Source organism: Neolamprologus multifasciatus, chromosome 17, assembly GCF_963576455.1.
Source record: "Neolamprologus multifasciatus chromosome 17, fNeoMul1.2, whole genome shotgun sequence".
Taxonomy (NCBI): Eukaryota; Metazoa; Chordata; class Actinopteri; order Cichliformes; family Cichlidae; genus Neolamprologus; species Neolamprologus multifasciatus.
The window spans coordinates 30,547,553-30,575,532 of record NC_140455.1 but is presented as its reverse complement, the minus strand read 5'-3'; the positions used below and the strand labels follow the sequence as shown (position 1 = coordinate 30,575,532).

General features: G+C 40.2%; 2 protein-coding genes across 3 annotated transcripts in view; one reads left to right on the top strand and one right to left on the bottom strand.

Annotated features, from left to right (window-relative positions):
• The first annotated feature begins 5,641 nt into the window (after positions 1 to 5,641).
• Positions 5,642 to 27,980, top strand: part of ccdc146 (coiled-coil domain containing 146) — a 53,575-nt gene continuing 31,236 nt past the window's right edge. Inside the window, exons 1-4 of one of the 2 annotated variants that reach the window (XM_085139013.1) lie at positions 5,642 to 5,849; positions 6,889 to 7,082; positions 23,921 to 24,003; positions 25,726 to 25,941. In XM_085139013.1, coding sequence (XP_084995139.1) covers position 5,849; positions 6,889 to 7,082; positions 23,921 to 24,003; positions 25,726 to 25,941 — 494 coding nt within the window. In that variant the 5' untranslated portion in view covers positions 5,642 to 5,848. Of the gene's footprint in view, positions 5,850 to 6,230; positions 6,720 to 6,888; positions 7,083 to 23,920; positions 24,004 to 25,725; positions 25,942 to 27,980 lie in introns of those variants that run through there. The other variant, XM_085139014.1, reaches the window with a different exon arrangement.
• On the bottom strand, positions 8,778 to 18,743 carry fgl2a (fibrinogen-like 2a). Its single transcript, XM_085139020.1, has 5 exons — positions 17,917 to 18,743; positions 17,038 to 17,242; positions 12,267 to 12,486; positions 9,512 to 9,682; positions 8,778 to 9,408 (listed from the first exon to the last, which is right to left on the bottom strand). The coding sequence occupies exons 1-5, from the start codon at positions 18,490 to 18,492 to the stop codon at positions 9,093 to 9,095; spliced, it is 1,488 nt and encodes a 495-aa protein (XP_084995146.1). The 5' UTR covers positions 18,493 to 18,743; the 3' UTR covers positions 8,778 to 9,092.

Sequence of the window (27,980 nt, the reverse complement as noted above, 5' to 3'; positions counted from 1 at the left end):
GAACAAAAACAGTGAGTCACTAGACTCCAGTTTTATATATAATTAGAGTGGGCATTTAAAGTGAAAGGCAATAACTGAAGTAGATTCAGCCTTTCAATTAGTGGTGAAAGGCAGCTAGGCCGGCATTCTTTACCCCCAGAAAGATGTGTAATTATCGTTTAAACAATGCTTTTTCCATTGATTTGCTCCAGGAATTAACATTTATATGCACCAAGTACAAATACAGTAATTGTTTGATGCATTAACGGGGTAAATGAGCTGGATTATCTAATTGAGGGAATTTATGTGACGGGAGAAGGCATTTATTTATGAGTAGACACAATAGAAATCCAAAACACACAATTGCTGATGTAAAAAACAAAAAATATATACTACAAATAACTATTTTGTTTTTCTTTGTTTTCTTGTGATATAAAATTTATACTCTTAGAACGGTGGATGCTCGATCCAAAAGGTTCCAAAAATAGGATCAGTGTATGGAATTCTTAATTGTCTCTAAAGGCTCTGTTTCAGATTTTCTTTCTAATCTAGGATATGCATCATATCATTGAGAAAGATTGTCCTACGTACAGCCATCTCTGGCACAAACGTCTGGATATTTGCCTGAAACGTCCCTCCCACTTCCTGTTCAAATCTGTTTGTTGCGCAAGATCTGAGGGGCTTCACCAGGCCTGAGTAGAAGAAATATAAATGCATGTGCAAAGTGTCTCCATCCGTTTCCAAGTACAAAAGTATGGCTAAAGACAGATGAGTTGATATTTGTTATATGCGCACCAGCAAACGTTAGCTAATTCTCTTAGAAGTGGAACAGGCTTTCTGAGGAACACACAGCAGCCTAAAATGGCAAAAAAAAAAAAGACATCAAAGTAAGGAACAGACTCATACCATTAAAATTTTACTTTAACAATACCACAAAATGACCCTAAAACATGTTAAAACTAATATAATTCTATTTATAACATGTCTTTGCTTGTAGACTTTCTAAATGAGTGAATCTATGAAGACATTACTTCATCCAAAAAGCCTGTAATGGCAAGTCTCAGCATCAAAGACCTTAAATATTTGTGATCACAGACACCAGATGTTGGTTAGTAGTATTAATAACTGAAGTATTCTCTTTAAAATGAACGAGTAAAGCACTTTGACAGGTTTTAATGGTGAATGTTTTGAATATTTCGACAGCCATACAGATCCAAGTAAAGATCCAGTGCATCCTGTAAGGCAGGGGTGGGCGATTCATTTCCCCACTGGGCCACATGATAAACTGGAACTGTTGTGATGGGTCGCACCAGTAAGCTTATGAATACATCAAATTAATACTGAGCAGATTTAAGGTCAGTTTATTGGTGCGGTCCTCAACAACTGTCCAAGTTTCTCATGTGGCCCAATAGGAAAATTAATAGGTGTGGTAAACTGTTTTGTGTAATCCAGCATAGAAAAGTAAAGCTGTAAATGAAAAGTGCATATCTAATTGATTTGACACGATAAGGACACCACATGTAAATCTTTTGATATATTATACTTCAGAGGCTACATTTCAAAGATGCAAATGATAAAATACAAATGAATGATTAAACATTCTTCAAAGATCATGCTTGTGTCCTAAAATGTACACAGATACTGACTCACACATATGGCCCCAATTGCCAGTTCCTGTAGACATACTGAAAACACATTTATGGTTGTACAATATAGCTGATTTTCTTTTCTTTTTTCCCCCTTTTTTATGAGAGCCAGTGGTTCAAGCTGAAGGGGGTCTTACGGTTTGCATTACAGCAGAACAGTTTTCCTTTGAGCCTTCTCTCTGTCCACTGACTCACTATGGAACAATATCCCGGAATCTCCACAGAAATCCCACCAAGACTCTGAATAATGACATCAGCCTCACCGTGTGCCAACAGCAGTTCTGAGTTCCTCAGTGATTTATGTTTTAAGTAGTCTGCTCAACCGAGATTTGATGCTGCAAAAATAGTTACACCAAATGCCAGCTCAGCAGTATGAAGTTTGATCCAACATTAAAGACAAAAGGAAGCTGGATTAAGTTTCCATCCCGGGAGTGAAGCAAATTACAGTAATCACAACATCACGTATCATCTTGTGCAATATTGTTGCATCTTATTCTATCTTTAAAATTCAGGTAAAGATCTCTCATGGACACAAACTTTATTTTAAAAACGACTGTGCACAAAAGCTGGTTTCACCGTCTCTTCAAAAACTGTCTCCGGTCGTTGTCTACAAGGTTATTGGACAAGAAAAAGCTAACAGCACACTGAATGTACAGACAACACACGTTGAGTCTGTGTGTGTGTGTTAATTAAGTTATTTAGAAGCGAGGGTCGTGGTGGTGAAGGGTTTTGTAAGATTACACCAAATCCCCAAGTTGCATTTGTTGTGACTACAGTACTGCAATAAAACAGGGGTCTGGAGTCTGCATGTTGCATAAAAGTCACTTTTTCCTATGACCTGATTTGTACGTGAGCCCTGGAGCAAACAAACACAGATGGGACATGCATGCACATTGCGCGACACCCACGGTAACATTGGTTTTTCACCTGTTTTACAAAACGCAAGAGAGGAGAAGGAAATGCCCCTGGCACCCCGACTGTGCTCGGATTTGCTGTCAGCGTCGATTTTGTTTGAGTATTTCACATCTTAATGAGGTGGATGTTCATTTTCCTTCACACAAGACTAGCATCGATATCCATAATCCGATCTTGATCACTTGCACGTAGTGTGTAATCCTTGTTTCTGCCTTGCTAAGTCCCCCGTGTTGCCTGACACAACATGCATCATCAACATCTGTTGTAGATTGTCGAACTTTACAGGAGTTACTTTGAACTGTGGTGAAAAAAAAAAATCTAACTCATAAATCCTCAGCCAGCAATTATGGTTAGGTCGATGAGAAGACATGGTGGAACAGACTTTTATAACATATGTAGTCAGCATATTTTGATACTTGAAAAGTTAGTTACATCAGAAAAATATGAACAAAGTCAAAGGAGCCCACCCCCCACCCCAATGTAAAGCACTGACTAGCTCAACAACTAAAGAAATGTCAGCTTTATGCACAAATTCCCACAATACATGGCAATCCTGATTTATTCACCCAAGAACAGATTATTTTAGGGTCATGTTTTATTTACCCAAATATGGTGTACCTAGGGACATTTTTTTAATACCAAAATAAACTAAATCCTGCCAGGACTGGAGAGATAACATATCCAGACTGTTGGAAGCTTTTCAGGGTTAATTTGGAAATGTGACTGTGTCAAACACGTTTATTCCAAAGTACTAGAAGATTTATTTAGATTTAACGAGGGGGTGGTTATTAAGTTATTGACATGTTTGCTTAGCAAGTAAGCTAAAAAGTGAATTTTGTTCTTTAAGGGAATGTGGGTGCTATTATCCTTCCATTCTCCAGCTTTTTACTTATACGGGCTATGCTGTTGTCACTGATCCTTTCCCCTGTTTTGTTACATCTGTAGCAGAAAATAAATAAATGTCACAAATTGGAAAGATCTCATTTTAGCTGATGACTTTGAGGACAAAAAAACCTTTGAATAACCAACTTTCTATCAGTTGGTGGGACATCATGTGGAAATGAGTAACAGGCAAATTTGTTGCTGTATTGATGCCAGTGAAAAGTCTAGTACATATCTGAATGTAAGTATTACTGCACATTTGAAGGGGCAGCTTCTGTTTGTGTGCATTCACTAACCAACACTTACAGGCTGCTTCATGAGTTAGGCCTGTTCAACTGCATGTCATACCAGATATCTAATCAGCTCTGTCACATGGCAGCAACTCAGTGTGTTTGGATATGCTCAGGACAACCTGCTGAATTTCAAACTGAGCATCAGAATATGAAAGAAAGCTGATTTAAGTGACTTTGAATGTGGAATGGTTGTTGGTGCCAGATGCTGGTCTGAGGATTTCAAAAACTGCTGATCTACTGTCAATTACCTGCACAGTCCCCTCTAGGGTTTACAGAGAATGGTCTGGAAAAAAGGAAATAGCCACTGAGCAGCAGTTCTCTGGCTGAAAATCCCATTTGACTGCCAGAGATCAGAGGAGATTGCACAGACTACTTTGAGCTTGATAGGATGGCAATCAGCCAGGCTGTACTTTAGGACTAGCTCAGTTCTCGACATTCTGGCAGATTGTTAGCTGATGGTGTCATCTTTGGCCTTGGATCAGCAGTCACACTCTTCAATCATTCTCCTGATTTCCTCTGACACTGGTCTTCCTTGCCTACTGGATAACTCTCAAGCACTCACCTGCTGGCTTCTGCTACTCACTCCACCTCGGCTGTCGGGAGCAAAAAGAAAAGGTAAGATACCTCACCTGCCTGCCCTTATGCTCACCGCTACACCCCATCAGTCTGGGGATGTTGGACATCTTGTTTCACTCATTCAGTGAAACTCTCTGACACTCACCTGGAAAACCACACCACCCTTCAATGAAGTGTTGCTAATAAGAAAGAAACAGTCTATTGAGTCTGCTTTTGGGTTCTCTTTTGTATTCCTGCTGTCTGCCTGACACTCAGAAGTTCGCTGTACTCAAATGGTGTCCACAGTCACCAGATCTCAATCAAATATAGCACCTTTGAGATTTGAGAGATTAGCATTATGGTTATGTAGCCCACAAATCTACAGCATGTACATAATGCTATCATGTGAATTATGGACCAAAATATCTAAAGGAATGTTTCCAGCATTGAATCTGAAAGCAAAATTATGTCCAACCCTACTAGCAACATTTACCTAATAAAGTATATGTGTGTGTTGTCAGGGCTTTGATGTATGAATCTGCATCTCCACTGGGTGCACACATGGCATTGTGAATGCACATGACTGCATTACTATTCACAATTTATGACTTTTCTAGACAAAAAAAGAACTCACACTTAGAAGATGAGCTGGTTTTTGTTTTTTTGAGGTGTGTGTGTGTGTGTAGCCAATAGACATATTGGACATGCCAAGTAAGTGTAAAATAAAATTCAACAAATAACAAATTTTTGAGGATTGCCAAGCCCCTAAAGAAATGAATTCCAAGAAGGTTTCTCTTTCCTGGTGCCAGTAAACTCACAACTTTTGTAGTAATATCACATCCTTTCCTAATGGGACATCTTGAACGGATCACATACCAGCATGCACTGTTGAGACAACACATCTCAGCAGCTGTTGCCGGGAATAAGTTATAGGTCATGCCACCTCCCACAGTCCACTGTGGGAAAATATTTTAAACACAGGAGAACAATGACTTTGAATGTCTGCCATCTTTCACCCTGGATATCATTATAAGGTTTTCAACACTCACCAGTTCAGGGTGTTCAGCCAGCTGGCTGTTGTTCCATGGAGCCAATTTCATTACACATGGCGATTAAGCGCTAGAGATAAAAAAAAGAAAAAGAAAACAAAAATTAACCTGTAATTTAACGCCATCTGCAGGACATGCACTGCAAGTGTAAAATGACTTTTGTTCTTTGTTTTTAATTCAAGTCCGTTGGGATTTTTGTGTATTAACAAAACAGGAGAAAACGGTAGATAAGTAGAAAAAAATAACCATAGCTTGCGCATTACTCTTCAGTAAAGGTGAAATAATTCAAGGCTTTCTCCTTATATTAAGGTGGACGTATAGCGTCGTTGTTATGGTAACCACAACACACCACGAAAGTGAAAAGTCGGTGATTGGGTTTTGCTGAGATTGGCTGTGAAATTATTTTTATTTATTTATTTTTAATTTTAAAGTCCTGCGAAGACTCCAGAGATATAACAGTAAGGAATGTGTTTCCTTGTTTATCTAACAAACACCAAAAAACCGGACACGGCAAGTAAACTGGCTAATAAGTAAGTTTCTGCATGCTTTAAATGAACAACACACTTGCTGTACACTTGTGCTGTATTGTTATGTTGTATACACCTTTTTGTATCACATTAGCTCATTTTTTTTCTATTTTTATGGCCTTCTCGTGTGCCTTAACAGAACTTAGAAGCAGAAACTAAGCTGGAGCCGCTTAGCACCAGTTATAGCCGATAAGCTGTCATAATGTGGTCTTTTTGCGTTTTTCGAAAAAGTACGCTTTCTGTGTGACGTTTACAGGTCTAATAATATACATGATCTTAAAATTTTCTGAATATGTTTAGGACAGTGCTCACGAATTACTTTGTGGGATCTACGTTTAAAAAGAATATTTATTGATTTTGATTTCCGGTGTTCTGGGAATCCATCCTACCTGAAAAAACATCCTACCCAATGTTTCTGCGCAGTGGAGGCGCATGCGCACAAAACCAACGCCGAATTAGCTTCTTTTTCTGTCACCCATCCGGAATACTTCTTAAGGTTAAGGTTATGGTTAGGGGTAGGGTTAGGTTTAGGTTTAGTCGCCAGCTGTCATAGGGCAAGAGGCGGGGTACACCCTGGACAGGTCGCCAGTGTGTCGCAGGGCTAACACACAGATAGACAACCATTCTCACCTACGGGCAATTTAGAATTACCAATTAACCCAACCTCGCTAATTGCATGTCTTTGAACTGTGGAAGGAAGTCGGAGTACCCGGAGAGAACTCACGCAAACACGAGGTGAAAACATATATAATCCACACAGAAAGGCCCCGGCCATATAGTGGAGTCAAACTCAGGACCTTTTTACTGTGAGACAACAGTGCTAGCCACTGCACCGCTGTGCTGCCCACTTTTAGTCTTATGTTTTATTTCTTGGTAAGCAAGCATAGGGAAGGCCATTAAATGTTGAAACTGTGTGCCAGGACTTTGGTGTAACAAATATTTACATATTTTCGGGTTCCTGTCCCACGCAGCCTGTAGGATACTAATGTTTGTTTAGTGTGTTTCTGTCCTAAATATTATTATGTTTTAATCCAATCACTAGTGAATCCATCCGAGGAGGAGACAGAACGCAGGCCTCAGAGTGCAGAAGTTGAAGTGGAAGAGCAAGATGAGGATAAGGGAATGGAGGAGGACATCCCTCTAGTGGCCGTTGCACCCGATGCTTCACTCCCAGAAAAGCAGCCCTCAGCCTCCATTGTGGTCTCTGCTAGTCCTGCATCCCAGTGTTTAGATGAGGTAACAATCATGTGCATTGTTATGTTGTTATTTTGTGAATGGCATTTTTAAATTGTTTTCAGAAAGACAAACATCCCTATTCGATAGTTATAGTGGCAGATTTAACTGTCATGACTCAAAAGAAAAGAAAATAGTATCAAATATGATATAGATGCATTATTTGCACAAGGCTAATGTTCAGGACTATTATTTCCTCCATTCTTTTGCAGTTTAATTTCTGATGTCAAAGCATTGCACATACATAATGTGCGTTAAAGTGTTTGTCATAAACATTAAGTGTGGAAAAAAAAGTGAATATTTAGGACTTGAAGTCATCCTGTGAATGAGCACAACACTTTTATTAACTTTATCATCACAGACAGTAAACAGACAGTAAAGTCACAGTCCCACAGTTTTATCATCTTCTGCGAAGCCAATATGAAATCTGCCTTTTATTTAGCGGCTTTATTGGTTCAACACCTCATAAACCCATTTGTTATGGGCATGCAGCACCTCATCCTGCATTTTTTACAAGCCTCATTAAGCCTCGGACACTAGACGGCAGACACTTTCAAAGACACTCATGCGAAACTTGTATACATTTTTTGTATACATTCGTTTGAAAGCCGATTCCTGTACACAAGTGGAGCAGGCATGAAAAGGATTTTAAACCGACCGAACATTGAAATGTGCAACACAGCCATGGAATATTAATTTCATTTTTCCCCCAATATAAAAATTGCATATCTATTGGCACAACAGCTGAATATGAATGATAGAAAAGATCAATCTGATACACACAAAGAATTCCAATTTTACACAGATATTTACTATGAATGATCACAATTATGCCTAGTCCTTGTCATTACTCAAATGTCATCAATCATTAGACTCTGTACTGCATGACCATTGTATCATATAAAAGCTATCATACCTCTCAAAGTAAAATAAATACTGTACACATCCTCATAGTCAAGCATTTCTTTCCCCAATCCTTCCCATTTACAGTGTGTATAAAATGAAATAAATGGTGCTATACAGTTTCCTAACATTAGATAGCAGTATTGTACAAGAGGAGGATTTTACAGATTATGGCATAGAGAAGTGTGCAGTAATTCGGTGCATCCAAAGCTTGGAAACACATTTTTTTTTCCCTCACTGCAATGTCCTGCTTCGTGGCTGCTCTCAAGAAGAATCTAGTAAAACATCAATAATGTAGAATGCACACACATACATGACTGAATAGAAATTTATTGGATGCTGCGTATTTATACTGGGATGTCTTCTGTGGTATGGGGTAATGATATATCGGCAAGCTGCCCGAGAGCAGTGAGATAAATGCCAGAGAAGGGCCAAGTAAAGCTATACATTTATTACTGACTGTAATTTTTTGAACAGTTTGACTCTCCAGCTTGAAGTCTTTCGTAACGATTATCGGACCCACTCAAAACTGTATCATCAGCTCTCGTATACCTCACTTGGGTGGCTGCTGTTAATTACAAAATCATTTACAGCAGAGAAAGTGATAGCTCATTAGTTTTTACTACTAGTATGTGCTGTGCTGTGTTTCTATGCTGGGTTTATGGCAGGAGGCAGCAGGACAGAAAGAGAAAAAAAAATGTCAAAGACCAGTGAAAAAATCATTTCTGGTAACTCTCAATTTAATGTTATGACCCACGTAGGAGGCTGGCCTACACTGCATGGGAGTTTTAAAAAAAAAAAAAAAAAAATTTATTAGTCCATCATTGTTCATAGTCCATTGTTCTTTATTATCATCATTTTAATCCAACATTTTGAAGGCCACACTCACTAGAGTGGAAAAGTAATAGCACACTTAAATTTTTCGCAATTATTGTTATCATTTATGCACCAAACTACTTATAGTCCTATCAGTGCACACGTATGCATGTGTAAATGTGTAAATGCATGACTACTAGAGAGTGTATGTGTGTATGAGTCCATATGTACTTGCTCTTCCATTTTCTTTGTCTTTGCCTGCATGACTGCACTCACCAATATTTACCTGTCCTTTTAAGGACCATAGTTCTTGGGCCGTATCATCATTTTGACAGTTTTAAAGGCCTGCCTGTAGTTGGTGGGGTAGTACTCGGTCGACATGTTGTGCCACGTTCCCCAGAAGATCCCGTTCCTGACTCCCTTGTATCTCTTGTGATAGTACTTCCCGTTGAGGTTGGCAGACATGCAGGCGTCAAACCACCAGCCGGAGCTGTAGTAGCCGCCGCAGTTCCCAGAGGGGTACATGTCGTTGTCGCGGTCGGGTGTGGAGAAGAACTTCTGGTCGTGGTTGAAGTGCTTGTTGAAACTGAGGGCGTTCCCAGCCGTCCCACTGTAATGAGACATTGATATATAAGGTGTGCTGTTCCAGTTTAAGGTGTTCTAGCAGCAACTGAGAGTGAGAAATATTGCATGTGCAGAAGTGAACCCTGTACCTGTATCCACTGACAGACAGACGGTAGCGTAGGTACTCATTGGCCACATAGAACTGATCATACTTTGCATACTCCCGGACACCCTCAAAGTCCTCTAGCTCGATGCGCAGAATCATATCTTTTGCTTTTGTCAGCAAATGGATATGGTCATTGCCCAGCCAGAACTCACCTCTGCAGGATAGAAAGGAACAAAATGAGGCATGCTGATATATATATATAAAGCTCACATACTGGGTTAGAATTTCAATAGTTTTTTTTTTTTTTTAGCAAAATGCATGTGTACTCCAATAGAGGAAAACAGGAAAGGAGGAGAGGAGACATTCTTTTAGTGGGAGTTTAATGGTGGATATTCAGACATGCTTAGGTTGTTTTGAATAATTTGTTTTATATCTGCAACTTTATGATCAGTTGAAATGGGGTCAGATCATCTACTGTGGTCATCATTTCCCTAAGGCCTAGTCCACATGTAACTTGAGTCTTCTTTTGAAAATGGTGCCTTTTCTCCTTCATTTGCTAAGTAAATAAGTCTGCACAAAAAGATAAAAATGAAACGAATGGGGTTTAAGAGCATGCCAAACCAACAGGCAGTATTACCCTGACCTCAAAGCCATAAACTCTTGTTGGCCTTATGTCACGAGCCAGAAATGTTGCTTTTGTACTTGTGATCATTCACAACTCTCTACTCCCTGTATAAGGAGTTTTATGTAGAAAGCTAAATAGCGAGCCCAATAACAAAATGGAAAAATGGCTTCTGATAATATTCGCCTCATTTTCTCTGTCTCGTTACATCAACGCTGTGACACAGTTAGAGCAGAATAGATCAACATCGGTTAGATAAGTGACTAATAACGTGCATATTTCTGATAAGTGCATTGAACAGAGTGTAATTCCTCAAGTTGATGAATCTAAATACTTTGTGGCAGTTTATTTGGTGTTCTGCTTTCTTTTGTTTCTTTACTCTGTCTTTTTTACTTCAACACAGTGCATGATGGAATGCAGCACTTGGGTTTTCCACTTTGAATACTTTGGGTATAACAGTCCTTCCTGTACATACAACAGCACTACAAATATGGCAGACTCACAGTGTTATCATGTGGACCAAAGACCAAAACACACAGAAAAAGTTCTGATCTTTTTTAAATATCTCTATACTTCCCCTTAGTTTTATGCATGATAATCAATCACTGATAATGAAAACAGGTGTTGAACAAACAGTGATATAGAGAACAGGTGTGCATCATTAGCTCCTAAGTACTGAGGGATTAGACTCTCTCAGGTTTTGGTAAAAGTATTCTGTAGCACATGACATTAAATGAGCTCTAATTCACTGGTAAAAGAACAGTATAGATGAACAATTTCCTACTAGCAAGACAAAAAATAAATACATTGAACAAACTGCTTGTTTTTGTGTATTCTTTCAAACTGTATAGCTTGCAGCTAGTTAGATGAGCATGTGGTAGGCTCTAGTGTAATGAGGGTCCAGAAAATAGTTGAGTTACACTACTTAAAGCAGTAGTGTGTAGTGCTGACTTAAAACAATGCATGCTAATTAAAAAAGTTGTCCAACCTTGGCTGGACCTGCTTAATGTCACTATGTCACATGACATTAAAAAGAGTTTTCAGTGTCAGTCGTTGCATTTGCAACCAGATACATTATGTAAGGAGTTTGGTTGCAAGCCGGCAGCGTAAACTTTGAAGCTTCTCTGTGAACAAAGAACCTTGCTCTCACTGGCTTAAGGCTTCACTCATACACATGATGCGTGGCACATTTTGTTATTCTAAGAATGTCTTTCAAAAGGGGATGTTTGTGTTTCTTTTATCTGTTGCGTCTGACAGCTAATGCTCTTTCTATGGGGAAAGTATATGGATTAAGCCTTTTATTGGCTTTTTAAAAGGTTTATACACATTCAGATTCAGACTGTAAACAATAACTGGACAGATTCCTGTACTAAGAAGCAGTTTTTGGGCTTAACGTCTGGTAACTTTGAGTTTAACCCTGTGTTTTCAGTATTACAAAAGCAGTTTGAGTCTTACTATCACCATGGTTACTTGTGCTGCAGACCTAACCTGCTCCACAACAGGTTATGGTCAAGATAAGAGGTCCACATGTATGAAATCGCCATTTACTGACCAATCAGTTCCTTGGAAAATAGGATCACCATTCCTGGAGGATCGCTTAGACCTTGGTGCACAGATAGTAAGAGGGCCTAAAGGTTTTTCAAAAGGACCTAGGCATCTAGGATCTTTTTCTTTACTCGATGAACCTCAGTAATAAATCTAAATTCTTAAAAGCAACGTTGTTCCTTCACTTTCTTTTACCTTCGCTGCAGGCCATTTTGAAACCATTTTATTGTTCTATTAGCCTTAATATATTGTTGGGGAACACGGCTCTCAGACATCTAGGCCTCCAGGTGAAAGAATAAGGCAACCACTGTAGTATATACACATCTAAACACTAATTTGAGTGAATGCGTTCATATATTGGAAAGCTCTGGGTTTACTTATCCAGTTCATAACCACCGTTGCGTGACTGCTTAAGCTGATTGCTGATGTTTGAATAAGTGAAGCAAGATAAGGAAAAGATATCCTGAATATGCTGAGCATGCTTTGTCTTACAGACCCCAGGAGGGCTTTGCCTGCCTATACGTTATCCTGATATCCGGTACAGCAGAAGCCATTGGCTGTTTCCTCTAGGAGCTAAATTATCAGAGGAATGCCCAATTGTGGAAGAGGAGGGGTAAAGAAAATAACTAACCTGAGGTTCCCAAAGCCTTTCTTATACTCAGCCCAGGTGCGGTTGAAGCTGACGGACCCATTGAGGCGTTGCTGTATCACAGTCCAGCCACCTCCGAAGGACTCCATGTCACAGAATACCTCAAACGTCCCATTGCGAGCGTCAGGTGTCACACGATATATACCGTTCCTCCTCACTTCCAGCACATTGTAGTCTGAACAGTCCCGAGGGGCTAAGATGACTGCATGGGTGGCAGTGAGAAAGAGAGAAGGGAGAGTAGTTATAAGCAGATGCTACTGGATGATATTCAGTAATATTTTCACTTTGGTCTGGCATTGTTCCCTGAGACAGTAATAGAAACAGGCCCTGAGGCTGAGGAAGGCTGGAGAAAAGAAAATGAGATAGGTTAGTAGGAAATCCAGTGTGGAATTTCTCATCCCTGCCTTCATTTAAGAGGAATGCATTCAAACACAAAAACACCACTTCACCACATTCTTTTTGCCTGTCAGACATCTTCCCGTAACCAATAACATTAAAAACAAGCTGATTGTGAAATATGTATTTCACAATATATCCATGCTTATCTGAAATATAGTATTTAGAACCATTGAAGAAACAGCCTCTGCCAGGGGATAAATTCCTCTAATCTCCCCACGTGCTACAACACAGGTCCATTTTGTATACCTTCAATGGATTCTGAGCACTTTTTTTTTACCTGGCCACTTATTCGTCTACCTATTCCTCCCATCCCTTGTGTCGCATTGCAGGCTACCGAATCAATCCAAAACCAAGGTCCAAAGACTCCTGTCAGTTAGGATTTTGGAAGTGAATGGAACAGTCTTGTTAAAACGTGGGAAAGTGTAAAACTGGATTAGAGAGCCATACCCCCTCCATGCACACTGGCACCTTGGGTCTAAATTGTCCTGACACTGGGCAGGCAGCATGTTGGACTCCTTTTGAGTGTTAGATGCGCTCCATTGATGATACAGTGTTCTCATAGTCCTTAATCTCTCTAGAGGTGCAGTAGATTATAATAGTGCTGGGTGCTCATACCCCAGCAGTAGTACTGGTATAGGAAGGAAAACAGGTGTAGGGAGTGAATAGTGTTTGTAGAGTGAAAAATGCATGTTGCTGTGGATAGTTTTATTTCTATTTCAAAAGGAACTGAACTAGCAGATGGAGCTCAAACATTTATTTTTCTCACTAAATAAGTTTTCTGACAACATTACACTTGAATGCTTCAAGTGCAAAATAGCTGCAGATGGTAAATCACTCCATATGGGAGTCGATCGCAAGGTTGAAATGTATCCTTGTCACCTTAACAGCTCGGTCGGCATTTGGCAACAAAAGAATTGACCCGTAAATTCTTTCAGTGTCACACTCACTTTCAGCGTCTGACTGCAGCGTCGCCACTTTACATCTTCTTTTCTATTTGTCCCCATCTATCTGACTGGGCAGTCAGTGTCCCGAGACAGACAAGAGTGATCTCCATCTCAGTACGTCTGGCAATGTGCCTGACCTAAATAACTCTAATATCAGCCACTTACTCGTTCCTGAAAAACTCTTGGCTGATGGGCTGTCTATGTGACTGTTGAGGAAAATTAATAGCTAATTGGTCTGGGACAAGGAAAGTGATATGTGTCATTTCTGAAAATGATCCCAAAACAGTGTATGTTTACAGTAAAAGGACAAAGCCCGCTAGGGGATGTACTCATTTCTGAGTTGTTGTTTGTGGACAGCAGAGAAACGGCGTGAGGTAAAAGCCTGATTGGTACCCACATTACTATTCTAACCTTGACAACGAAGGCCCTGTAAACTCATCGAAGCAGCAATTTTAGCCTATGTCATGACTTTTCCCCGCAAATCGCACAGCAGTCAGAAGTCAGACAAAGCACTGGAACATGACTCATATGTTGTTTTGCTCTGAGGGGAAAGTTCGAACAATTTTACCAGAGCAAAGTTTCCCCATTCTTCTTCATTCTTACTCACTTGTTTGACTGACACAGGCTGATGAGTCCCACGCCATATTGACTGACATGCTTTTTATAGATGACATTTTGACAGACTGATTTGACTCTTGGCGCTTTGCCTGTTTGACTTCAGACCACACAAGTGATTCTCATAAAAGGAAGACAATTATTATCAAGAAGTATGCCTCATGTCAACTGAGGAAATGTGTATTGAAAGCGATAGCATACTACTGCTTATACTACTTCAGTTTTGATGGAAAGAAACTAAAAAAAAACGTGCTTCCCTTATGAAGTTGCCCGACACCAAATTTCCAAACGAGCAGTTCTTGATGGAGGACTGAACATCTATTCTCATTTTGTATGATTGAGTTAATGTAGCTGAACAGGGACATGAATTTCTATGCTTCCTGCAGGAGTGAAAGTGAAGATCAGTGCTCGTTGCAAAAATGGAAATTGGCAAAATGAGCGAAAATGAACGCTTAGAGCACTTTGAGTGATAACAGCATCTTGACAAATGTAGTTTTACTCCCTATTAATGGTGAAATTGCAATTCTACATTGGGTTAAATGATGGTTACGGTCCTCACAAAGTTGGCATTTTTTTAAATTTGTCAGTGTAGTTTGTGTAAAAGGCCTACAGCAATTTTTTAACCTGCCAGAAATGCCTTATGTAGCTTTAGTTAAAATGCTAGATAGTTTATTTTTTGCTTCACTTAACACTTTTGACATTGTGGTAAATAACCAGGAAACTCTTATCAGTGAAAATCTGTTTTACTCGGCCCATTAGGAGCTGGCAGATGAACATGATCAGCATCTGGTTCTAAAGTTTTAATACAAGAAAAATTCTAAAAGATGTTCATTTAGCAACTTTTGGAGTAACTTTTTATCGCGATGTCTAATTTGAGTGATCTTGTGAAACACCCTAACACAACGTATTGGTCGCTTTCCTCGGTAACAGCAGCTGTTTCTTTTCTGCTACATTTGGATGAAATTCAAACACCATTAGGCACAGTTTCCTGAGCTGAAGTCAGATGCTTATCCAGTTCTTGACCTGAACAAAGCAGATAGATGTACAAAGACAAGTGCTACTGACCCTGGGTGCCATCCGTGACTACTGTAGTGTCAGGAAAGCCGCCTTCATTATTACTTGTGGTATTGGCAAGAGATAATGAGAGCTTGTCTTTTTATGCAGTAATGAGCATCCAAGAGCATGACCTCCAGAAGGAGGCAGGGAGGGAAGCAGAGAGAAGGGACTAAGAAAGAGAATTAAAGAGGGGGAGACAGTAAGAGGTAGGGCGATAGAAAAAGAAATATGAAATAGAGGAAAAATGAGGAGAGGGTATAGATGCTTTGAGGATAAATGCATAAGGGAGGGGAAAAATGATCAGGTTTGAAGGAGAAAGAAGCAAGTTGGAGAAGCAAACAGAAGAGAAAGGGATGGGATTCCCTTCACACCACTGTTCCAGCTAATCTGCTTAGAAATAAGCTCACATCTGTTTTCTACATAAAAGCCCCAATATAGTGTAACATTCATACTGAAGTACTGGATAGTATTTGCTTTCTGAAAGTGCCCTGCATTTCTACTGTGCTCGCATCCAAAATAGCTTTTGCATCAATGTAAAGTGGGGTATTTGTTTTGCTTAGCTAGTCTGCAACCCCCACTGTTTCTAGATACAATATCGCAGGCTTGTTTAAACGGTCATAAAACTTCCAAGCAGGGAAGCACTGATTAATCTGCAAAAATATCGATATCAGATAGTGTTGGTTTGTTGGCTGATATCTCCAAGTACAACAGCATCTACTGGTGTCAGTGATATTCATCTATTTTGCTCGAATCAATTTCATGCTGGCTAATTGTTCAAAGATAGCGTGATGCTGTTACACTTTAAAGCATTTCACTGTCGATCTGTATCGGCCCAGAGTTTCACTATGTGTGCATTCCTACTTTCAAGTGTGGGTCTTTTTCTGCCTTCCCTTTTTGAGTTTGTGCGTATGGAGAGTAGTGAGGGGTCACTTCGGTTAGTTATGTAAGAGTTAAAGTGAATTCTCGCTTTGAACCAAGTTCTGTTGCTTCACTCCAGTGCAGTATGTGCTCAACTTAAAGCTATTTCACTCTGTCCATTTGTGCACTGGCTACTCTGAACCAGCCACTCCACTCCAGTAATGTAATGAATACAGTAACCTTTTGGTACGCATTAAGATGATGGAAAATTCCATTTCTCAAATCGAGACTACACCTAAATATATAATATTCTTCATATCAGTAATGGAGGAGACATGTTGCAACAGACCAGTGAGTGTGGTTGACAAGGACACTGGCAACATAGAAGATTTCACTTTTCATTTCCCAGGAAGAAAGGTCTTGTTGGGTGAAAGTAAACACCCTTACTCTGATTATTTTTGAAGTTGATTATAATGTCCACTCAGGAATGATTGAATACAGCCTATGCCAGAAAATATATCCCCCTGCAACCCTGAACTGCTAAACGTATTTAACCAACCAGTTTTATTACAATAATAACATTTTTTTTAGGAAATAAAAAATTTAAAAGTGCACTCTTGATCATGCTCAGAAGGATTACAAAAATGTGAGAAGAACAGAAGAGAAAAGGGGGGCGAAACATGAAATGGCAAAGATATAACAGAATAAAACATAACAGAAAAACTCATTCTCTTTTAACTGAAAGCCCTTGTCACTGGGAAGATGGAGAGGGCAGATCACAAGATCAGACGAAAAATAACAGGACCAAAGGAATGGAGGGTTAAGTGTAACAATGTAGAGAACATTATTATTATTAATTATCTTAATAAAAGCACGCTTACACTGAGGGCCAGTCTGGGCTGGACATTCGGTGGTACAGCTGGAGCTGAGCTTGTTGACCACTCCAGTGATGTTCTCCACCCGCCTGTCCACTATAGCCTGCACATTCTCCATGTTAAGGAGGTTGATTCCCTCCAGTCGACCCTGCAGAGCTGAGATTTGGTTCCTGGCATTGCGCAGGCTGGCTGACATCCTATTCAGCTTCACCTGAGAAAGGCCAGAGCAAGCGTGAAGGAAATTATTTTTGGCACGCACTACAAAGCAGGCAGATTACCGAAGTCACCAGCCTCCTTCATTGTTTCACCAGCCAATTTGAATTTTAGAATGGAAACAAAGTCTGCGTTACGATAGGCTGTCTGCCAAAGTGGCTGTGGGAGTCAATAAGCTTACCAGACGGCAGAAATTTACTGTCACTGGGCTGGTGTCTAACTCCAATTTTCCCACCCTGCTTATTGTACCAGAAATTTTCCCTGGCGGAGTGGCGCCAGGTAGGACTTTGCGTGTCTTTTAACATCTGGTCAGTTTGCATTCCAGCTGGGCGCATCTGACTGGAAGCATGAAGCGCGCTTCATATCAGCGTCCCCTAACACTTTCACAAAGCTGCTAAAGATCTGGCTTTCTGACAATCTGCAGGGTTTTAATGGAACAGAGGAAACAGAGGAAATGGTGCAGTGCTACTATTTCACATGTTGTACACACCTCTGTGCTCTACAGATGTAGCAGAAAATGCACACTGGATTGAACTATACCAATACAATTTTAGATCAAGGTGAAAAAAATGATAAATTTGAGTTCAACCAAGTGTATTTGTAAGGTAAATGATTTATTCCTTGGTTCAGTCCTATATCTTTTCCTGTAAGTGTAATAACTTTGCTTCTTACCTGCATCTCCTGCATGTTTTGGCTCGGAGCAGGTTTCCCAAAAATTGAATCCGGTCTTGCGGCAGCCACAGTAGCTCCAGGAACCATCCCATCTCCCCTCTCCTCTTGGCTGGATCCACCTTGCACCTCCTGCCCCGTCACTTTTTCCCCGGCATCCCCCTGAATCGGGATCTGGTCTGCCTGCTGGTGTCCAAAAACTCCGTTGCCCCGTGCCCCACGGCACTCCTGGCACCCGCTTTTCAGTTTGTTCACTACCTCCTTCAGGCTCTGCAGCTCCTTCATTGTCTTCTCCAGCAGCCTGAACTGCTTGGGCAGCTGGATGGTGAGGGGAGGCAGAGTGATCTGGTAAGGGCAGTCCTCCCCGTCCTCTGCCCCAGAGCTCCCACACTGGCCCATAGGTCTAAGTTTGACAGGGCAAGAAGTGGGAGCACCAGACTCAAATCCCAAATGGTAGGATCCTCTAGAGTCCCATCGCTGGTGAGAGTTACCAGGAAAGTCTGCTGCCTGGCTGATTCTGAGTAATAAGGTGCCTGTAAGCAGGAGACCAGCACAAACGCAAAGTCCAATTGTCCTCATTCTTCTGTGAGATTTTTAAATAAGTGTGTGTAAAGAGAACGCGTCTGTGTCTGCCTCTGATATGAACTTGGAGTGTATAGTAGTGTTTTTGTATGTGTGTGCATGTGTGTGTGCCTGCAGATGTCCTGTGTAAGTGTGTGGATGTGTGTCCAGTATCTTATTTGGTGTAAGAGAGTGTGTGCATGTGTATGAGTGCAGTCTGCAGGAGGGAAAGAGCGCAGGGGAACTGCCGCTGCCTCAGATAGCTGTGTCATTAATATCAGGACAAGTGAGGGAGGGAGGGAGGGAGGGAGAGAGAGCGGTAGAGAAATGGATGTGAGAGAGGGAATGTGCTGATTTTCAGAGGATGGGAGGGGCAGCACTATTGCGTAATGCAAAACACCATATCAACAGCACTGTAAAAAAAAAAAAAGATTGGTGGTGGTTCGTAGATAGAGAAAGAGGCAGAGTCCTTTGCCTGCAGTCCATGCATGCTGCCATCCTGCCATATTCTCAAGTCAGCTCATTTCCCCGAAGCGCAGAATGACTCAGTCCACAGGAACTATTCACTCACTACTCTTTTTTTTTAATGCTGTTTTTTTCCCACAGTTTTTAACATTTAAAGACCCCTCGTTGACCTGGTTCAGATTCCAAAGCCTTACTGAAAACACTTGATAACATCCACTGCGCTAAAGTCTCTCAATTGTCTCCGGATGTGCTCATTTCCTGTATATATATGGTTTAGTACTAGAGAAAAGGTTTGTTTCAGTTTGTTTAAGCTGGCAATTTCTTTCATCTACTGAGCCTGTTTGGGATCTTGCAAATTGAGCATAACATTCATTAGAGACTTTTATAAAAATGAGTTTCACCTGAATGCTGAGATTTTCTGAATATTGAGTGTGTACTGATACGCTGTCGTGATAAGATTTAATTTTTGCACTGTAATACACTTGCAGACTACAAACCTACATTAACATGAAGAAAAACATTTCAGTTCAAATAAGACGTGGCACTAGAGAGCTTCTATAACCATATCTTAAAGGTGCCCTTTGGATTGTCCTTGGAAACAAATTCAAATACATATTCATATTTAGCGTTTCTTACTAAAGCCAATTGTTTGTACTTGTCCTGAGTGCTTGTTCGATGACTGGATAGCTGCAGGTCCCCCTGCCTACACAATGTTCAAAGTCAGACAGCGTGCTTGGTTTAAACTTGTTTTTCATTGTTGCACAATTATTTCTGTGATTTTCCCCAGTACTCTGTTTCCACCTTTCTACCAGTTATTTATTTATTTTGGTGTTCAGTTGCTGGTGATTATGATGTGTCATGTCAGGAAATGTTTGGAACGGCTGTTCAATTCTTTTTCTCTAGTGTGGCGAAAATATGGTAATGAAAAGCATGTTTTATGTAACAGCAGGCACGTTACACGTGCAACATTTTACTAAGAACAAAACAGCTTTTTTTAACTGAAGTAGCTTCACTTCCAGTCAGGGTGAATGTGATTAACTGAAGGTGCTCTTTATCTGACCCACTTAATGATTCATCAGGAAGAAGGTCTAGTTTTTCAATGAAGGAAAACAGAAATGTTATAAATACAAAATCAGGCAAGGCTTACGTTTAATGAACAATGCCTTGGCTGGCACTTCAGCAATATGTTTAGGCATTTATGTTCTCATTGAAAACTTTACCTTGTCTCCTGTAGTGGTGGTGATCACAGAATAACTTAAGATACACTCCTACCATAATACAACCCTATGATAATGATGGTGTCGCAATATAGTGATTCAGTAGAAATGGTCATTTTCATTGTCATTTTATTATTCAGTTTTGTGTACAGGGTGGGCCATTTATACGGATACACCGTAATAACATGGGAATGGTTGGTGATATTAAAGTCCTGTTTGTGGCACATTAGTATATGTGAGGGGGCAAACTCCTCAAGATGGGTGGTGACCATGGTGGCCATTTAGAAGTCGGCCATCTTGGATACAACCTTTGTTTTTTCAATAGGAAGACGGCCATGTGACACATCAAACTTATTGGTAATGTCACAAGAAAAACAATGGTGTGCTTGGTTTCAACGTAACTTTATTCTTTCATGAGTTATTTACAAGTTTCTGACCACTTATAAAATGTGTTCAATGTGCTGCCCATTGTGTTGGATTGTCAATGCAACCCTGTCCATGGTAACAGGTCGCTGTTACCATGGACTTGTTGGTCCATGGTAACAGCGTTGGATCGCTTAGTGAGGGCGAAACTTTAGAAACTTTGATACGATGACTGCACACAATTCAATTGTATTTATATAGCACCAAATCACAAGAGCAGTTGCACTAATTTATGACATTACCAAATTATCATCTACAGAGGAGACCAAACTTTTTTATTAGACACAATCATAGTTTATTCGTTTTTATTTATTATTATTTATCTGGTGAAGCAGACAACAGCTAGCTATCGGGCTAACAAAGCTTGCATTTGTGTGAAACACCATTAGCTTGCATGCCCAGTGCATAATTCAGCAGTGTCAAAGCAGAAATTAGATTTAAGAGTTAGGTTTTATATTCCTGACAGCTGAAGAAAGCGAGTGAACTGCTATCTGTGGAGGTTTGGTGTGTTGAGTTGTATTGGGCTGTCACTTGCACTCACTAGTGAAGAATTGGACCATGTCAATAACTAGGTTATACTTTACTAGACACACACAACACTCACTATATTATAAACTCTTTATATAAGGATTTCACTAGAGAAAACGAATTTGAAGTTCACCTCCAAAACCGAATCCCTTAAAACAGCGGTCTGTCACTCTATTACAATAAATGTATAGGAATGGAGCTGAATGAATCTAACCAAACTGCAGACATCCATGAGCTTTCACATGGTTTTTGTGTTTCAAAACTGCTATGAAGTCGCCAGTAATGGATTTATGAATGGGTCTATATTGTTTATTTAAATATGTAAACAGATCATGACGCCTTTCTTAATCAGCAAATGAACAATACACTTGCTTTTGTATGTAATGAAAAAGTGGCGCTGTGGTTATTTTCAGTGGTTTTTGTATGGTCATAATTAATATTGCAGTCATACTTCATCACAAACATTACTCATGAATGAGTCTCCCTCCTGGAGCATCTTATAGAAATTATTAAGCAATGAAAGCCATTAGCATGAACTCTGTAGGGCTCATAGTGACTACATGAGGCTGGATGCTTGGAGGCTTCTTTTTGTGGGTTCATGAACTTGGCACTGATTGTTTGTTTCTGGGACATAGCTATGGTTTCAATTTCTTATGTGATTCATAACCACAAAATGTGCAGTTGTTTTTGTCTTACTCATTCTGGAGCATTTTTTGCCTCGTTACATGTCTTATTTCTGCAGAAGTGATGTCACGTTTCTACAGAATAAGTTTAAAACCTGGCACTCCAGGAAGGAAAATGTTCCTGAACAAAACATCTCCTGACAAAGAGATCCAGCTTGGCCGTAGGCTCCACTCCAGTTCAGTCAGTCGATATGAGGAGATGACGGTAGAAATAGAAAGCAAGAGATCATGCCGTGGAATTCATGGCTTTGCCTCGTAGCTATTGTCATTATTTTTCTCCCTGAGGGTGCAGAGTATTAAAGTGTCTTTTTGTTACACACTCCACATACCTGCTGCACTACACACTCATATTCCTGGAACATTTTACTGCTGTTCTGCAGCACAGATCACATGCTCGCTTATGTGTGCAGAGGTTGGGGGAAAGATGGACAGCCACTGGATGTGCGTCCACATGCCTGAGTAAATATCTTCCAGTAATTGTCTCTACCTCACTTCAGAGATGCTTTGCCACATGTGAGCCTCATGCACCCACCCCCTAAAAGCCTCCAGTACCCTCCGCTGCTCAAGATAAGTCTTGGCACCAGAATCAGAGAGTCTGCCTGGAAGCGCTTCAGGCTGCTTCTCTCAGATAAATGCCCAGTTTACAGCCAGGATGTTTGTTCCATCACTGGTGTCATCTGTGCTGCTGACAACACAAATGGTTGTGTAGAATTTAGCGTCAGATCCTTTTTTTTTAAGTAAATTAGTTTCAATTTCGCAATTAAGTCATTATTAAAGAGTAGTTCAAGACGTATTTTGGGATGATCCACCTGCCACAGTTGTAGTTACACTGATATGACCTTGGGACTGACCCCTCCCCCTTCCAAAAAACCAGAAAAAACAGAAAAAAACAACAACATTGTAATAAATCATATTAACCAGAGAGTCCTAATCTAAATCATTCACAACATTCATATCTTTGTCCTTTCGGACCTTGGAACGTGGTTGGGTACTTCAAGCAATTTTGACAATAGCCAGATAAACAATTTAATAGGATGAATCTGAAAACATAATCGCCTATCCCTAATGTTTGTAGTCGAGGTGAGATATCAGCCCACGTGCGTGTATATATATGATCAGAACGTTTGTGTGTGTTCATTGCCGTTAGATTACTTGCTACACAGTCCGACCTGAGATATCCTCAGTTCTGCAGCTCTTTGATACAGACAAGGCTATCCCTCATTACTCCCTCCTCTCCACCAACCTGGCTCTAAAGATAAGCCCGGAACAACACCTGTCCTCTGTTTCTATCACCGTTACACACACACACATACAACTCCCTTTGCGAGGAGAAAAATTTCACAACTCTTGCAGATTATTTCCCTTTCGCAGTGCTCTTGACCTGATATCTTCGTCTGCGCTGTGTTTTGTTTTGCTGGTTTCCAAAGTTTCACAGCTGTGTATTTTTTTTTTATCTCAAACCTTTATTAATTATTCAAGGATTGATTGTCTTCAATTGCTTGTAGTTATCATCATATATGGGCCATTTTCTGTGAATGCTCTTGATCTTTTGAGATTGGCCATAGTTTGATGTTTGTTTGATTTTTCTTACTGATCTCGATAAAGTGTTCTGACTTTTTGATATCTGCTGCGGCGATAAAGGTTTATTCACCCCAACTCGGGATGAATCCTTTTACGGATATCGGGAGGTTGTGCTTTGTTGTGGTTGATCTCAGTGTTTTTCTTTTTCGTTTCATTTCGGACTATTCTGATGTTTGAAGATGGAATCTATTGATTTAGCTTTCAACTTCTTGGACTTAATTTGTCACAAGATATATTAAAGAAAACTGCTTACGTGTCAGTTAGCAGTTTTGTTTTTCTGTTTCCTAGCAGTTTTACTTTTTTGGATATTGAATCGGGGGGGAAATGGGGACAAGAGGTTTCTGTAGTATATGATATTCTATTAATTTGTCCTTTTGAACAGGCAGCTCTGGGTGCAACTAGATTTTCTGTGATAATGACAGCTGAGCTGGCAAACCCTAGCAGGAGGGTTTGAGCCCGAACAGCCTAAATGCTGTTGTAGCTCCAATATCTTTCTTCATTCTTAATTTCATGATGATGTTAAACTAATATTCTTTTTGTGTTCTTTAGTTGTTGTCAATGGGCAGAATCAGCCAGACCAAAGCTGCCAAGCTGAAATCTACCTACAAGCTCCTCCATGATACCTTGAAGAGGTATGTTTGATAAACCAAGTTTTTTTGTGTTCTACTTTGGAATCATTTTTTGACTGCAGTGACATTTCCTTGGGCAAAACCAGCACTTTGTCAGATCCAGTTACGCTTCACTTGTTTACCCTTTAAAATCTTCGATGTACTTTCAGAAGAGAAGAGCAGCTTTGTTTACGTTGATAGAGAATTGTAGAATGCAGGTGAGGAAGTGTGAAGAGGTTACAGACACTACAACTGCTGTATAGGCTGAAACACTTGTCAGTGAGAGAAAAAAGTCTTCAAGACATATTTCTTTTCCACTGTTATTGTCTCCTGATTTGAACACTAGTTCTGATTCTAGTGCTGTCAGCATTAATCTCGTTAAAATGACGTTAACGCCATAACCTCACAACGCAGCAACGCTGCACGACGTCAACGCGTTAGCGCAGTTAGCTCGTTAACGCGTTAGCGCCGTGCAGCCCCACGCACGGGGTGATCCGCGTTAACCCGCTAACGGAAATTTGCCGCGTAACGTCATTTTAACGAGATTAACGCTGACAGCACTTATTAAAACATTTCTAAGTTTAGTTTCTTGGGACAGCTGATTATGCATGTTGAACTTTATTAGCTTAACAGTAAATCAGTGACAAAACTAATTACGCCCCAGAATTCAACAGCTTGTAGACCCACCTTTAGCAGTAATAACTTGAAGCAGTCATTTTCACAATGACTTTATCAGCCCCTTACATCGTTGTGGAGGGATTTTGGCCCACTGTTCTTCACAAAATTTCTTCAGGCACTGATTTATGCATAGCTCTCTAAAGGTCCCATCACAGCATTTCAGTCATGTTGAAGTCTGGACTTTGACTGGGGCTTGAGATTGTTGACCTGTTGCCCAGGCCCAGTTTAAGCAGTTTAAGCCAAGCTTTGGCTGTCAGACGGCCAAGTATTTTTCTCTAGAAACTTTTTTTTTTTTTACAGAAGAGTTCATGGTCCACTCAATAACTACAAGGTGTCCAGTATTATGTACTGTAGCTGCACAAAAAGCACAAATCCTCACCCCTCCACCTCCATGCTTGACAGTTGGTATGAGTTTGTGCTTTTCTCCAAATGTGGCTCTGTACGTTTTGTTCTCAACTGTCCAAATGGCATTGTTCTCATATTCTTATGATTGTTGTTCAGATTGAGCTCTACAAGCTTAAGCAATGCTGCCTATGGTGTCCTCCTGGCAAGTCTCCCAAACAAGCCATGCTTGTTCAGTCTTCTTTTAATTGTGCTGTCATGAACTTTTAACAGGCCTGCTAACTGAGGCCTGAGGCTGTTCGGCTATTTTTTTCCACTGGATTCTCTTTACAAATGATTGTGTATAATAATTTCTGATCAGACCCATTAGGTTTATATGGATTTAAAGCTCACTTATTCACAAAGAGTCGGCACAGCAGGTTGCGTTTTGTGATTTGGCAGATACCCTTCTTGATGCAAACCTGAAAGGGATTTGTCTCCTCCTGTGATCAAACTGAGCCTATTTTGCTTATTAGGTGAATATGTAAACCACTGCACTATGGACCTAGGTTTAGAAGGATTTAAATGGATTTTGCTAGCTTAAAACAAACAGCATTAACTGATATTAACTGAAAGCAGAAAACTTGGCATGTCCTTGTGGAGATTATGTGATACTGAACTGAACTGATATTTACTGTTTAATGACAAAATAAAACCACACATTTAAATCACTCTTCCATACAACAGTGCCCAGGATTCTGAAATCCACCTTTTAGAAGAGGCAAAGAGGTGTCGGGCTGAGCTGAAGAGGTTTCAGGTGGAGTTGGAGAGGATAGAGGAGAAGAGCACCTCTGAGGAGCCAGGAAGTGAGGTCAATGAACTGAGGCAACAGCTCCTTCAGGCATGCAATGAACTAAAAGCAGCTGAGGAGAGAGAATATAAGGCACAACACCAGCTAAAGTGGTGAGTGTATATGTGTGTGTGTGTGTGAGTGTGTGTCTGTGTGTTACTGTTACTACAATCAGCAAGGCTACACATTCAATTTTCAATCAGGTATTGAATCAAAAGCCAAATGAATCAAACAAAGACACAGAAAGTTACATATGCACACCTACGCAAAATCGTGACACACTAGTAGGAAGCAAGAGGGTAAAAGGAAAAACACAGAAATGAAACTGCAGTGGTGAAGAGAGAAGTGGACACACAAACTGACTGGAGGATACACACAAACACAAGCGCGCTCACATACACACTACACACACCCGCAGTAGCACACAGTCAGGTAACTGGGGACCAAACACTGAAGCGAGCTCCATGAGGCAGCATCTTTTTATTGAATTTAGAAGGTGAAAGAGTAGAAGACACAAACACACCCAAATCAAATCGGTGCTGTGTTTGTGCAGCGCTTGTCCAACAGCGCACTTCCACACTAATAGAAATAAAAACATTGCTTTAGGACTGAACGTTATTGCATTTACATCATTTCTATTGCATTCCTCAGTGATACCGCATGGCGAAAACTTGATGTACGCAATTACTGATACAAATACCAGCCTCGAGTGGATTTGTGTTCAATCCGGATGTAAGATGTTTACTCATCTGAGCTCTGTACACCGTTAGTGTTTTTTCATTTTTTTTATTTTACACCAGTCTGGTACTTTCTGTTCCTCGTCTCTTATCCTTTTCTTTCACACCCATAAGTCTCTGTCCTTATCGCAACCAATTTTACTCTCATCCTGCTGGCTTCTCGTGGCAGGCTTTCCTCCCAACCACTCACTCACTCAGTCCAGCTCGTGCAAAAGGTCAAACACACCCATAGAAATGGAAAATACCAGACTCGCTCGAGTATCTCCCCTTCCTCTGTACACAAACTCAACTTTTTTCAAGTAGCAAAGGGAGTTTAGAGGAACATTGCTAAGCAACATGATAACACTCTCTGGTGGTTCCCAAAACAATGTTAAAAATAAATGCCAGGCAAAGACATTCAGCATAATTAAAGAGCAAGAAAGGGGCATATGAAATGTATATGACAATTAGCTTACTAAAAAAAATAACGAAAACCTTAAACCTACATTGAAGGATAAAAGTTGACTGATTAAAAAGTTTTCTGAAAAATCTAAAGAGTTTCTAAGTTTAAAGAAATAACTGTGTGTGGTGGAGACTGTTTATAACTGGTAGTCAGACCTCCCAGGTCGGCTTTTGGCACTGAACCCCTCACAAATACTGTTAATTGTATTTAGAAAGAACTCAAATAAAATGCAGTCAAAGGTCAGAAGAAGATGAAAAGCTTGTTGTGATTTTGCTAAAAGATCTCATTTACTCAATCCCCACACTTATTTTTCCTGCACTGCAGTGACTCCAGATCACAATATAAAACCACTCACTGCACATAAACTCACCACTCCGCGGCAAAGATACGATCTGTAGGATACAGTGATTTTTAGTGCTGACACCCAGGCAGAAAGTTGTAGTCCAGACAGTAATTGAAATATTAAATGAAAACCAATTGCAGAGCATTCTCCCAGGATGCAGTCATAGGCATTATTGCATTCTGACTGTGCATATTGTTTGTGACAGCGTTTGCTGGTGAACTCTGTTGCACTCCCACCGTCTCGGTTTCTCCTGCCACCCTTCTTTTCATCGCCTCCAGACTAAGATATTCTCTCCCCCCATACCTGCCTTTTCTCCTGCTTATTCCCCTTTCCCCTCACTTGTCCACATGGCTATCAGTCTGCATATGACAAGCAGATGCTCACCATGCAAAGATGCCTTTTAAAATCACTGCGTCCTTCATCTGTAGCCAAACAGATACGCAGGAATTCAGCACATTTTTCCGGTCACATTTTGCAGCCTTCCTGCATTTTTCTCTATAGTTTTTTTGTGTATAACTTAATATCCAATATATCAGCTTGTCAGGAAGATTAATATAATTTACTTTGTGAGCTGTACAGTATGTGCTTTTGTAAGGTTTTTCATTATGACAGAGATGACTTGAAATTATT

Excerpts from the sequence above, each read along its gene's own strand:
- fgl2a (XM_085139020.1), bottom strand. The coding sequence starts at position 18,492 with ATGAGGACAATTGGACTTTGCGTTTGTGCTGGTCTCCTGCTTACAGGC. Across the intron at positions 17,243-17,916 it reads AAAACATGCAGGAGATGCAG|GTGAAGCTGAATAGGATGTC; the intron begins GTAAGAAGCAAA and ends GGCCTTTCTCAG. Across the intron at positions 9,683-12,266 it reads AAAGGCTTTGGGAACCTCAG|AGGTGAGTTCTGGCTGGGCA; the intron begins GTTAGTTATTTT and ends TCTATCCTGCAG.